Source organism: Micromys minutus (genome assembly GCF_963924665.1).
Source record: "Micromys minutus genome assembly, chromosome: 4".
NCBI classification, from domain to species: domain Eukaryota; kingdom Metazoa; phylum Chordata; class Mammalia; order Rodentia; family Muridae; genus Micromys; species Micromys minutus.
Window position 1 is genome coordinate 35,260,422 of NC_137973.1, and position 12,308 is coordinate 35,272,729.

Here is a 12,308-nt window from a genome sequence, read left to right on the forward strand (position 1 = left end):
TGTGTGTGTGTGTGTGTGTGTGTGTGTGTGTGTGGCGGCGGGGGGGGGGGTGTTCTTCAACTATGACTTACTAGCTCTTAAACCAAGCATGCCTATGTCTTTCATTCTCCTTCTCCCCTCACCCTTCCTCCTCCAGTTCCTCTTCTTCCTCCTCCTTCTTTTTCCAAGACAGAGTTTCTCTGTGTAGCTCTGGCTTTCCTGGAACTCATTCTGTAGACCAGGCTGGCCTTGAGCTCAGAGATCCACCCACTTCTACCTCCCGAGTGCCAGGATTAAAGACACGCACAGCACCAACCAATGCCACTGAGTGCTTCTAATCCCAGCACTTGGAGACTGGCCTTGGGAGGGAAAAACTGTTGTACACTGAAGGACACCCCAGACTGCGCAGTGCAGGGCTATACAGTGAGATCAAGTTCAAGACTGGCCTGGAACTGTATCCCAAGGTCTTTTCTCAACAGAACAAAAACCAAAACAAAAAACATGCCCAAACCATAAAGGAGGAAGCCAAATAACACTTCCAAAAGGCTGCAACATGTTGCCCTTTTGTCAAAGGGTTAATATTGATTAGACAACGACGCTTACACTTTTCAGCAGGCATTGGTAAAGGGGGTTGGAGAATAAACATTGGTTTTCTGCCTAGAAACAGTTACATACTGAGCAGGAGAGTCCGATTCCAGGCAACATCGTCCATGCTCCCAATTCCTCTTGCTTTGCCGACACCAGCTTCTCCCTACATTTCTTATCTAGAGAAAAATGATTTCCCTTGTGACTGGGCCAAGCTGATGTTTCCAAGGGACTAGGTGATGTTGGACAGGAACGAGAGAGGAAGGAAGGCTCGGCAGCTGGTGTTTCTCTCTTTCCAGATGAGGGCTGGACCTCCAGGAGGCGAGGTCTATGTAAGCGGTGGGGGGTGGGGGAGGCAATGATGCTATCTGCTCCTGAAGGATGGGGGGAATAAAACTGCTACACAAAGAAACACTGAACAAGATCTGGTTAACCACATAAGCCCTCGGCACATTCCTTCTGGCCCCTAGGTAACTTGGCCAAGGTCTGATGCACAGTTCATTCACCCTGGCCAGTCCAACCCAGTCCCTCCCCACTCCTTTCTCCGGCACAGGTGCTCCTTGGAGTTCAGTAGCCTTCACCCTCCTCTCCTGCTTCCTTCTGGAGTGATGTCCGCCTCATGCCCACCCAGAGGGCCTTTTCTTTCTTTGCACTGAGATTCAGCTGTGACAACCTCCTGGTTTTCCAGCACAGGCAGAGGAAGGACATGAAGAGGAGCAGCACCATGATGACAGGGCAGACGAGGAGGAAGTGGAGTAAGGGTCCTGAGGAGCAGATCCGAGAAGAGAACGTGGGCTCTGCAACCAGACACAGAAGACAATCAGTGTTCCGGTGATCAGGGCCGATTAGGCACGCACACCTCCGTACACACTACAACAAGCCCATGTAGATAACAGGGTGGAATGGCACAGGCCTTGCATCCTGTGAGAGCATCCGAAGAACGGGCCTAGGACCTTCCCAACACACACCTTTCCCCTGCCTGGCCCCGGCCGCTGTAGAGCTGCCAATGACCTACTTACAACCACCAGCCAAAAAGAAAAGCAAAACAAAAAAAGAAGAAAAAAAAAGCCTTTCCTTTAATCTTCTTCCCTCAGAAAAGATATGTATAATTCAGTCCTCGTTCTCAACCGTGTAGCTGGCCCTGAATTTTTAACTGAGCTATTCCCACTGCTGTTTCTGAAACTCACAGTGCACCACGCTGTTCTCTCGGTAGCAGCTGTACCTTCGGAGGAGGGCGCTTCTCCTCCTGACCCCATGACATGTAGGTTATCCGGGGCCCTGGCTCTTTGCCCCACCATGCTCAGCTCCCACTTCCTGTATCTAAGCCACTGGGCACAGCCCATCTGATTGGATCTCACTTCTCCCAGACTTCTTACGTGGCCCCATGCTCATCCCTCCTTGTCGCATGGCCCTTTGTTTCGGCCGTGCAACAAGGAGGTCCCTTTCATCCTTGTACTGAGAATGTCTAATTGTCCTGGGTTCCTGCGTTTGCTGATCTCGAACCAAATCGAGTGCTGACACAGAGTCAAAAACACCGTACAGAGGCATGCCAAAGCATGCGATCCTCCGGGCAGCTGCAGTCGGTTGGGAAACACTATTAGAAGACCAACATGTCGGGCACTGGGGCTCCTGGCCACTCCCAAGGGAAGCAAAGCAGAGAGAACCACGGATCCCACAGGTCCTGGGAAATGGCGCCCTGAGCTGATGGTTAAAGGCCTGGGTTACAGGCACTCAGCAGGAAGCCTCATGGTTAAAGTGCTACCGACCACTCACTGTAGCCTTCCAACTACATTTATGATACATTTGAAACCAGGGCTATTCTGAACAATCTGATGCTAACAGCAGCTGTGCTTTGCTTGGGAAACCATAACAACAGGAGGACACTCTTCTTCAAAGGTTAAGCTGTACAATTTCTGAGATTATGGGTTCCTCTGTGATAAAACAGGTTTAGTAGGTCATTCTGACCTACCTCCAAGTGCTAACATGGGGCCTCACTGATGTACTTTACAAAGACTGCCTCCTCCCAGGAAATCAGGAGGGAGCCAGAGGTGGGTACTGTGAGCTCCTGGAGGGTCGGGCCTGTGTCTTACGCGGCTCTGTCTTATAAAGCACTTTCCCTCAAGGCCTCCAGGGTCCCAGAGAAGGAATCAACTACCAAGTATATTCCCCATTTGAGAACCAGGGTGGCCACCGTCCGGCAGAGTGGCAGTCCCTGGTGAACATTAGGCTGTCAGTTCTGAATGGGTTTGGCACAAAGTTGCAGAGTTGGTGGCCTAGATTTTTTTTTTTCTTCCTGTTCTCAATTGTAGTCTTGCTTTACATCTGGTTTTCCTTCTTGAAAACGTGAGCAACGGCAGGGAGATTTCAAATGTTATTTTTTCCTTTTGTTTGTTTTAACCTGAGGCTGAGTCTTAATATGTAGCCTGAACTAACCTCAAACACAGCTCTTCCAGCCTCAGCTTCCCAAAGGCTGGGATTATAGGTGTGTGTCACCACACCTGGTTTAATTTCCTACTTCATTTTTAACCTCTTTCTGCATTCTTCTCCCAGATGGTCCAGCCGAGATCCAGGTCTCCTGCGATGATGCTTGCAAGCTTGGTCAATGGAAGCAGAGGCTGCAACTCCGCCATGTTAGAATCGGCCAGGCTGCTCAGCCATGGCTACTGAAAGAAACTTCTTTTTATAGCAAGGCCCCTGTCAGGAAATGGCAAGTCCCCTACAGAGAGCCCAGCTACAAGAGTGTAAACAGTCTCCTCAGGTGTCCTGGATTCCCAGAGAATGACAGACAGCCACAATTTTTCACTTCCCTAAGGAAGTTTACAAACCTCAGGGCTGGACTCCCAGGGATATCAAAAGGGTACCAGTGTTGACACATGCCTCCACCCATATAATGGGTAGATGGCAACTAGACAGTCTTTTTTCACTTCCCCAGATCCTCAGAGCTATAGATCCCTTTCCTGGAATCCTCTTCTCCTCTCCACCCCACCCACGCTGCTGCAGCTGAATCCGAGAGCCTGGCTGCAAGCTCACCACGTGAACTCGTCCCCCTCGTGAGACCTCTAAGAGGAGCCCTTCTAACTGCCTGTGGGCTTGAACACTCATTAGGGCTCCTGCCGTGCTGCTGTCTGTACTTGGCACTAATAACCCTTGTAATATACTTCGTACCCAAACAACGACAATCTGCCTTAGTGTCCCTCTTGACCCCAGGCCCAAGATCTTTCACTGAGAGAGGATGGAGCCATGGAGTCCCTGTGAAAACACTGGCCATACACTGGAGGGAAGGAGTACCACACGTACTTCAGAGAGAGCTTGGTTCAGCTCTTCACTCCCAAACTCACTCTTATGAACATTGGGGAAGTTATTCATCTCCTCCGATCCTCTGTTTCCTTATCAACTAAGCAGGGACAATCATTTAGGGAACTGCGACGAAAGAAGATGTAATATAACATTTAACACAAGACCTAAGCCATTTGTTGAATCGTCCTGGGAAACCTGAGAAACTCCCAGGCAACCTTCTCCCAAGCCTGATGACTCACCACAGAGACCTAAGCTCTGTGCTCTGGGTCTGGAATCTCCTGTAAGAGACCAGGTGGTAAAGGTTTGGCCTTGGCTAGGCACTACTGGAAAGTGAGGAGACCTTTAAGATGTGGGGCTCAACAGGACATCATAGGTCACTGGGAGTATGGCCTTAAAGGAGACAATAGAATTCTGGTATCCATTCTCTCAGTCTCTTTCCTCCTCCTCCTCCTCCTCCTCCTCCTTTTCTTCTTCTTCTTCTCTTTCTCCCTCCCTCCATTCCACACTCCCTTTCTCTTTGCTTCCAGGAGGTCAAGAGGTGAGAAGCTTCTAGAAGTGCCACACCCTCTTACCCACCATGCCGCCAGCCCAAAGCCATGGACCAAATCACTCACGGCCTGAAAACTCCTAAACAATGAGACAGAATATTCCTTTCTTCCTTAGAAGTTATCTCAGGTCTTCCATCCCAGAGATGGAAGCCGACAACTACAACAGACTTTTCACGTTCTTCCATGGCTAAAATCTCACCCTTCACGGGAAAAATCAAGTGACTCCTTCGGAGACCGTGGTGAGTTGAGTAAGATACCCCATTCATCTCAGGCACTTGAACACTGTTTGGAGAGGTTTAGGAGGTACGGCCTTGCTGGAGGAAGTATGTCACTATGGCTGCCTTTCTAGTAGCTCAGGCTGTAAGCCCCCGTTGTTTATGCTCACTGCCACACCCACTACGTGCTGCCTCTGGTCTGTTGTCATGGCCTCCAACCCTCTGGAATTATAAACCCAAACAAATTCTTTCTTCTGTAAGTTACTGTACTCGTGATGGTTTTTTCCCCCATAGAAACAGCAAAGGAACGAATACACGGGTGAGGTGTGTGAGGTGGTTGGGGATCAGGAGGTGAGTCTGTGGCAAGTCTCCTGGGATGGCAGGACCACGACGGTGACAGGAGGTAGGAAAAAATATGGCACTGGCTTATCCTGCCCCTGAGACTCTAGCCTTCAGCATGAAGGAACTGTCTTCACGGGAGGAGGCTGCTCCATTTAGAGCAGTCTGCCACCAAAGGGTAGCACAGTGCCCTCTGCACGGTGCTGAGTTGGCCAAATGCGAGCAACTGTCAGCTCCAGTGCTTTCCGATGACCTCTCGGGGGAGGGCACTGTTTGCTCCGGAGCCTGCGGTGCCCATTTCCCACCATCTGCCTCTCACCCATGTTTGGATGAAAACTGGTGACACTCAAAACCATTACAGCTTGGCATCGTGAATCAATCCAAGTAAGTGCCCCGGACTCAACGTACAAGGCTTGCAGAAGAGAGCCAAACCGTAATGAACTCAGTTCATCTGAGCCGTTGTTTAGAAATTGCTTCCTTCTGCTCAAGCACACTAGATTTTCCTTTGGGCATTGCCTCAGAAATGCTGGCTTTGGGGGCCACAGGGGTGGGGGCACATAAAGGTATTTTCAGCCTTTCTCTACCTCAATTCCAAACTTGGGCCATATGAGGTCAATTGAGAGATCTGGCTCCTGCCAAGAACTAAAAGTGGGGTTTGGATCTCTGCAGCCGGTGCATCCCAGAGTAGGTGGCCCCTGACAGCTTCCTGTTTTAACCTAATTGAAGAAGTGCTTGCTCACTCTCTCAAGTGTTAGTTCAGTGCCTCGTGCCAAACCTTGTTGAGTACACTGTGGAAAATAAACAAATGGCCTCTCTAGAAGCTTGAGTGTGGGAGGAATGCATGTCTCCTTTAAGAACCCATTCCTTAGTAAATTCTTATCTAAATAAAAGCTGAGATATGGTAATGTGTGTCCTGTGCAGCCACAGCTAATCCAACCTCCCAGGAAGCCTTACGGACTGGCCTATCACAGAACACAACAGTTAGGTAATATGTTTGCCTGGCATGCACAAAAGCCTGGGTCTGAGCCCTCGTGTTATATATGTATGCTGTAATAAGGCAGATGTGTAATCCTAGCACTGAGGAGGTAGAGGCAGAAAAATCAGTAGCTCAAGATTATCCTTGGCTATATAGCATGCGTTAAAACAGGTCGGGAGCTATGAAACTTTAACTCAAACAAACAAACAAACAAACAAACAAACAAATAAATAACACATTTGTGCTTATGATCTGAAGGTGAGGTAAAAAGGCTCAGCCCTATAGCACTCACCCTGTTGAGTCATTGTAAAGAGACAATTGGGGGATGGGAGGAAGCAAGGATCTGTCTGCTCTGCCTCGACTCAAGCCATGTGATCCACGGCTCTTTCATGTAGTTCTAAAACTAACCCCATCTGGTGTGGCCAAATAGGGGAGGAGGCAAAGTGGAGAGTGGTGGTAGGCTGTGTGGAGTCTACCAACCCGCAGAGCTGGCAGCAGGAATGCCACTGTGAGCCTCTCTTGGGTGCCCCCTAGTGGTGGTGTGAATGTATAGACAGCTGCAGGGCAGGTCTGAGGACCGAAAAGGCTCAGATTGCTGGCCAGAAAGGATGTCATGGAGGAGTGTGGGAGGCTCTTCACAGCCAGATGCTGGGCTGCTCTGTGGATCTCATCCCCCCTCCCCGGCCCCACTGCCTCTTCCTCTCTATACTGTAAATCATGCTCCTAAGCCTACCAAACCTGAACCTCAAGCAGAACAAACAACTAAAACTCATTCATCAACGCTTCTGCATGTCTTACTGTCTTCTCTCATGCCCTTTACAAAGTACCTTGTACCACCTGACGTGTCTGCCTCCTCACTCTTCAGCTACCTCAGGCTGACCTTCACATTGCTTTCTGCCCTTACCATGTTAGATCCAGGGAAGATGTTCCCATTCTGTGTGTGTGTGTGTGTGTGTGTGTGTGTGTGTGTGGTGTGGTGTGTGTGTGTGTGTGTGGTGTGGTGTGTGTGTGTGTGGTGTGGGGTGTGTGTGTGTGTGTGTGTGTGGTGTGTGTGTGGTGGTGTGTGGTGTGGTGTGTGTGTGTGTGTGTGTGTGTGTGTGTGGAGTGTGTGTGTGTGTGTGTGTGTGGTGTGGAGTGTGTGTGTGTGTGTGTGTGTGGTGTGGGGTGTGTGTGTGTGTGTGTGTGTGTGTGTGTGTGTGGTGTGTATGTGGTGGTGTGTGTGTGTGTGTGTGTTATATGCACGTGTCCTCCTCTACCACCTCTGCCTTGTCCTTTTGAGTCAGGGTCTCATCTGTAGCTCATGTTACTTTTTGCCGAGGCTGGCAGCCAGCAAACCCCACAGAGCCTTCTACCTTTGCCAGCAGTACTGCTGGAGTCATGAGTCCAGACACATGGGGCCATGCCTGGCTTGTGGCAGGGTCCTAATACCTGAACTCCAGGTAACGGTTGAACAGTGGTGTTTTTAAGCCCTGAGGCGTCTCTTCGGCCCTCCCTTTCTTGTCTTAAATAGCCTATTGTATTCTCCGGTCTCTTAGGTTTCTCTTGCCTCCTGTTGCTCTATTCTGATTCTCCGCTGCTGATGCCTGGTTCTTTATCTTGGGTGTCCTCCCCTGAGCATCATTACTGACCACACATTGGTAGTTCCTAGTGTATGAGTCAGGTGCAGTTCACACTTGGAATTCCCACAATCTCCCAGATCAACGCCTCTTGGAAACTCTTTTTGAGTTGAGTTCCAGCTCAACTTGTGCAAATCGGACCAGTCTCTCCGTCTAAGTCTTGATTTGGTTGCTTGGTAAACAGCTTCATAATCCACCTAAGCCCCAAAACTGACTTGTGTCTTCTTCTCACTCACCGCCCACAGATGTCTATCTAGTTAACCAGCTTCCGACACCTACTTACTGCTTACTCGTCCCTCTGCCTCAGTGCAGGCCTCCATTTGCCTCATCTTGGCCACAGTTTCACATAGCTCACCCGGCTTTGTCTGCCTCCATTTTAGCTTTACTGATGCACCTAATGGGAACCTTCTAAATGTGACTCTGAGGGTGTCACTGCCACACCTCAACTTATTCAGTAGCACCCCCATAACTGTCACCATAGAGCACCCCTCCTTCACTTTGGGCACTAAGCACTGCTTAGCTCTGTGCTAGCCCCACACCCGTGCTCCCATCACTAGCCTTGTCCTCTGTGCACTGAGTTTCAGCCCTTCTCAGCCACTGAGGTTCCCTGGCTCTGGCACAAAGTTTTATATCTTTTTGTCATCTTGTGCACCTTTTCCTAAAATAGTTTTCCTTCTCACGTGTCTAGGAAACCTTCCCAGATAGCATCTGTCCCTGACCCTTCACTCCAGTTCAGTTGCTCCCACAGCATCCTGGGAATACTTCTCTGATGATGCTTATCATAGCGGGTTTGACTCTCCCCACAGCCTCTGCCATATGCACGTCTGTGTGTTCAGATCTCATATGATTACTGAACAACTTAAAACAGTCTGCCACAAAGACGGGTATAAGCATATTATATATGTACATGTGATGGTTAGAGTCCTCAGCTTGACAGAATCTGGTATCGTCTAGGAAACAGGCAAATCTGTGGATTATCTTGATTAGAGTAATTGAATTTGAAGGTTTGCCCACTGTGGGTGGCAACATTTCTTAGACTCAGATTCTAAAAAAGGAGAAAGTGAGCCAAGCACCCATTGCTGGGATCTTCCAAAATCCAGACACAATGAAACTCACCTCCTCAAGTTTCTACTACCTTCACTTTCTTGCCACTATGAACTTTATCTTCTTCTTTTTTTTCTTTTTCTTTTTCAGACAGGGTTTCTCTGTGTAGCCCTGTTTGTCCTAGAACTTGCTCTGTAGACAAGGCTTGCCTCCAACTTGGAGATCTACCTGCCTCTGCTTCCCAAATGCTGGGATCAAAGGTGTACCCCACCCAACTGAACTGTATCTTCAAACTAAGAGCCAGAATTAACCTTTTCTCTCAAGTTGCATTTGCTGAAATGTTTTATGGCAACAACATGAAAAGAAATTATGACAGTGTATGTATGTGATATAACAAGTTTGGTTAAAGACATGAAGACAAAGGAATTAACATTTATCTAAAACTTATGCCAGTGTCTGTACTAGGTTTTTTCAAAACATATTTGTATTATGATCCTCTTTTTATGAGAAAGCCAAAAACTATACAAGTAAACAGTCTAATGACACGGCTAATATGTGGTAAGACTGTAATCTGAGTTTAGGCTTATGGACTCCAACCCCTTAGGACTTTCTATCACTCCAGACTGTTTTCCTAGTCACCAGTCAGGAGCAGCAAGGTAGAGCAGGCCAGTGTCTCAGTCACAGGATTGCCTTGGGAACACGAGATGTTAGTTGCAACAAAAACCCTGCTGGTTGTGGCACAGGCTTGTGAGCATTTTCAGAAGAGACAAAAGTGACTCCATTTTTTTTGTCTCCCTCCAGACTTCCTCCTTTACACCTGTTCTACATGCTCTCACACAGACATGCTGCGCAGCATCTCACCTGTCTCATGGGAGATGTGCTTGCTAGTCACAGACTGTCCTTTTTTATGGTTGTTATCTATAGATTCTACTGGAATAACTGCTGACTCTACGGGGCCCGGGAACTCCAGAGGAAAACATCTGTGGAGTGTACCCAGATGTGTGGAATATCCTAGAATGGTTGGAACGAAAAGCTGATAGGAAAAATTCTGTTTGGACACACAGCAAAAATTACTGAAGAATGGGCCTAAGGGAGAGGTGATGGAGCCCTGAGATTAGACAGGGGGAGAGGATGGTGGAGCTCTAGGGAACACTTCAGATGGACCCTACATGGATGTAGTAGGGTCTGCCTTTGAGAAATTGCCACATGTACCCTTCTCCTTCCAGGAACTGTCGCTAAAGCCAGCTGGTCACCTAGGAATGTCAATCTGATGATAAATCCCATTTGTCTTTCCTGTGGGAGAGTACCAAGACTTTGCCTTAGTTTCTCTTGTCTTCCTTTTCCAGCGTAAGTTCAGCCTGTAGTTATCTTTTCACCTATTTGAGTCTTACTGGAATGGGAAGAAGTAGCTAAGACCAGCTGACAGATCCACAATTATCATATTTTTTATATTATAGCCAGCTACAATTTATTGGTCTTGCTGGAAGAGACTGCTCTTATTAACACATGCCTAATAGATGCGTATCACATGTCGGATACTACACGAGTCTGAGACAGTGGTTGAGGATGACTTCCCTGCACAAAGAGCTGTCACTCTTTGGTCAAAGGCCTTTGTTGGAGGCCAGAAGTCAACTCTTTATGACATCATCCTTTTTTGATGTCTTCCAGGACACAACGATACAATAGAAAGAAGACACCAAATGACCATGGCTACCATGTATGAAGGGATTGCTCTTCAGTTTGGTTCTATTAGGAGATGGTGGTGCCTAGTGAGAAATGGTTCTACTAGAAGATCTTCCTGTTATGAAAGGCACATCACTGAAGTCGGGACGGTGAAACACCAGTCCTTCCTCTTCCTCTCTCTCTCTCTCTCTCTCTCTCTCTCTCTCTCTCTCTCTCTCTCTCTCTCTCTCTCTCTCTTATTTCCTAGCCATGGGGTGAGTGGTTTTGCTCAGCCACAGACTCCTGCCATGGTATGATTCTGCAGACTCAGTCACAGGGCCAAATAATCATAAACCAGAGTTTCTAAAGCTTTGAGCCACAGCAAGCATTCAACCAGTAACATTATCAAAGCCTTGACAGTTTGGTAAGGAGGCAGTCAAAGGGGGGAGAGGGAGAGAGTGAGAGAACAAGTGTGTGTGTGTGTGTGTGTGTGAGAGAGAGAGAGAGAGAGAGAGAGAGAGAGAGAGAGAGAGAGAGAGAGAGAGAGAGATCCCCTGCACTGATTCTTTGAGAAAGTGTTTGGGTTCTTTTCTTCCTTTAATCAAGGTAGTATCTGGGTGTAACTGACCCTGGTTCAGTTGGGTTAAATTGCAGAACTGCCATCACAACTATCTTATTCTGCCTCATCTTCTTTTCCACTACAAAACAGCATCTGGAAATTAGAGCATCAGCCAAGAGGTGAGGATGCAGCTTTCACATGCTTGTTGGGTATCAGAGGCTTACATGACAGTGATTGTTCTTGGCTTGGGCAGGGAAGGTTAAAACAGGTCAGATGTGCCTATTAGTCACGTGTCTATGCCCAAACCTCATGCAGACCTTGCTGGTCGAAATGAGTTATTACGGAGAAAGGCAGTAAAGTTATTTTCTTTAAGGAATTTGAAATATTGTCACTAGCCAGAAGAAAGCAGGAACCACAGAGAGGAACAGGATACGCCATGACCCCTGAGCCAGTGGCTGAGTGACTCCCAAGTTACCTGAGCGCAGCACCCTGAGTACCATTCGTTGCGATTCATCTGAGGCTTGGTTGATCCACTTGCCCGGGTGGCCATGTTGCTGCCACTCAGTCATCCTGCACCAGTACATCCCAGCATCCTCCATTTCTACCCGATGTAGCCTCAGGACGAAATCTGTGGGAGATGATCGATAGCAGTACGGGAGCCTCCTGCTTCCCTCTGGGCCATACTGCAGTAAGCCGTCATACTGCAGGTGCACCAGCATGTGACTCCCGCTGTTGGCCGTTCCTCTGCTCCGATACCATGTCACCGAGTACAGGGAGGCTGTGCTGCCCAAGCCATCCAGGCTGCAGCTGAAGCCCGCCTCTCCATACTCGGTAGCGTTTTCCATCCAGCTCACTTTGGAGACATGGACCTGACTTCCTAGGAGGCAAAGAGGTGGATGGTTAGAGAAGAGCGAGTTATAGAAGAGCGGGACTTTTGGCCTGGTCGTTTCTGAGCCCTATCATTTCCACTGGGAGGTCCCATCTGGGATTCTCTAGACATGAGAACCTTCATCACGAATGCTTTCCTTTGATGCTTCTCCTTTTGGTCATATTTGCCAGAACATTCTCTGTTATGAACCAAGCTAACCACTTCCCCTCTTTAGCCTCCTGCCTGACAGAGCCCACTGCTAAAACAGACATGACTTCAGCCGGGCTCACAGCTTTTGCCCGGCTTTGAACTTCCTCTTTGATTTGCCACAGGTACTGTTCATTTCCCGACTTCCAGCATTCCACCAAGCTCAATATGACAGCAGTACCAGTCCTGACGAAATCACCTTCCCCCACCACATCGTCTTGTTCACACACTTAGAGACAGAACAATGCTACCAGTGTCGAAGTAAGGCCCAAGGGATCCATCTCAGTTATTAATCAGTATGCCTTAAACAACTCTGGGCCTTCCTCCTTCCCCCTTCTCCACTAGTCAGCAGGCGAGGACTTGGAATAAAACCCCCAGGATTTATATCAAAAAACAACTGAAAGTCAAAATGG

The 12,308-nt window shown here is 48.3% G+C and overlaps 1 protein-coding gene across 1 annotated transcript in view; it reads right to left on the reverse strand.

The window, feature by feature from the left end:
• Positions 1–1,131: 1,131 nt before the first annotated feature.
• CD101 (CD101 molecule) overlaps positions 1,132–12,308 on the reverse strand; it is a gene marked incomplete at both ends in the record, with an annotated part of 35,363 nt that continues 24,186 nt past the window's right edge. The window contains 2 exons of the mRNA XM_080915145.1: positions 1,132–1,361; positions 11,296–11,697. Coding sequence (XP_080771271.1) covers positions 1,132–1,361; positions 11,296–11,697 — 632 coding nt within the window. The remainder of the gene's footprint in view (positions 1,362–11,295; positions 11,698–12,308) is intronic.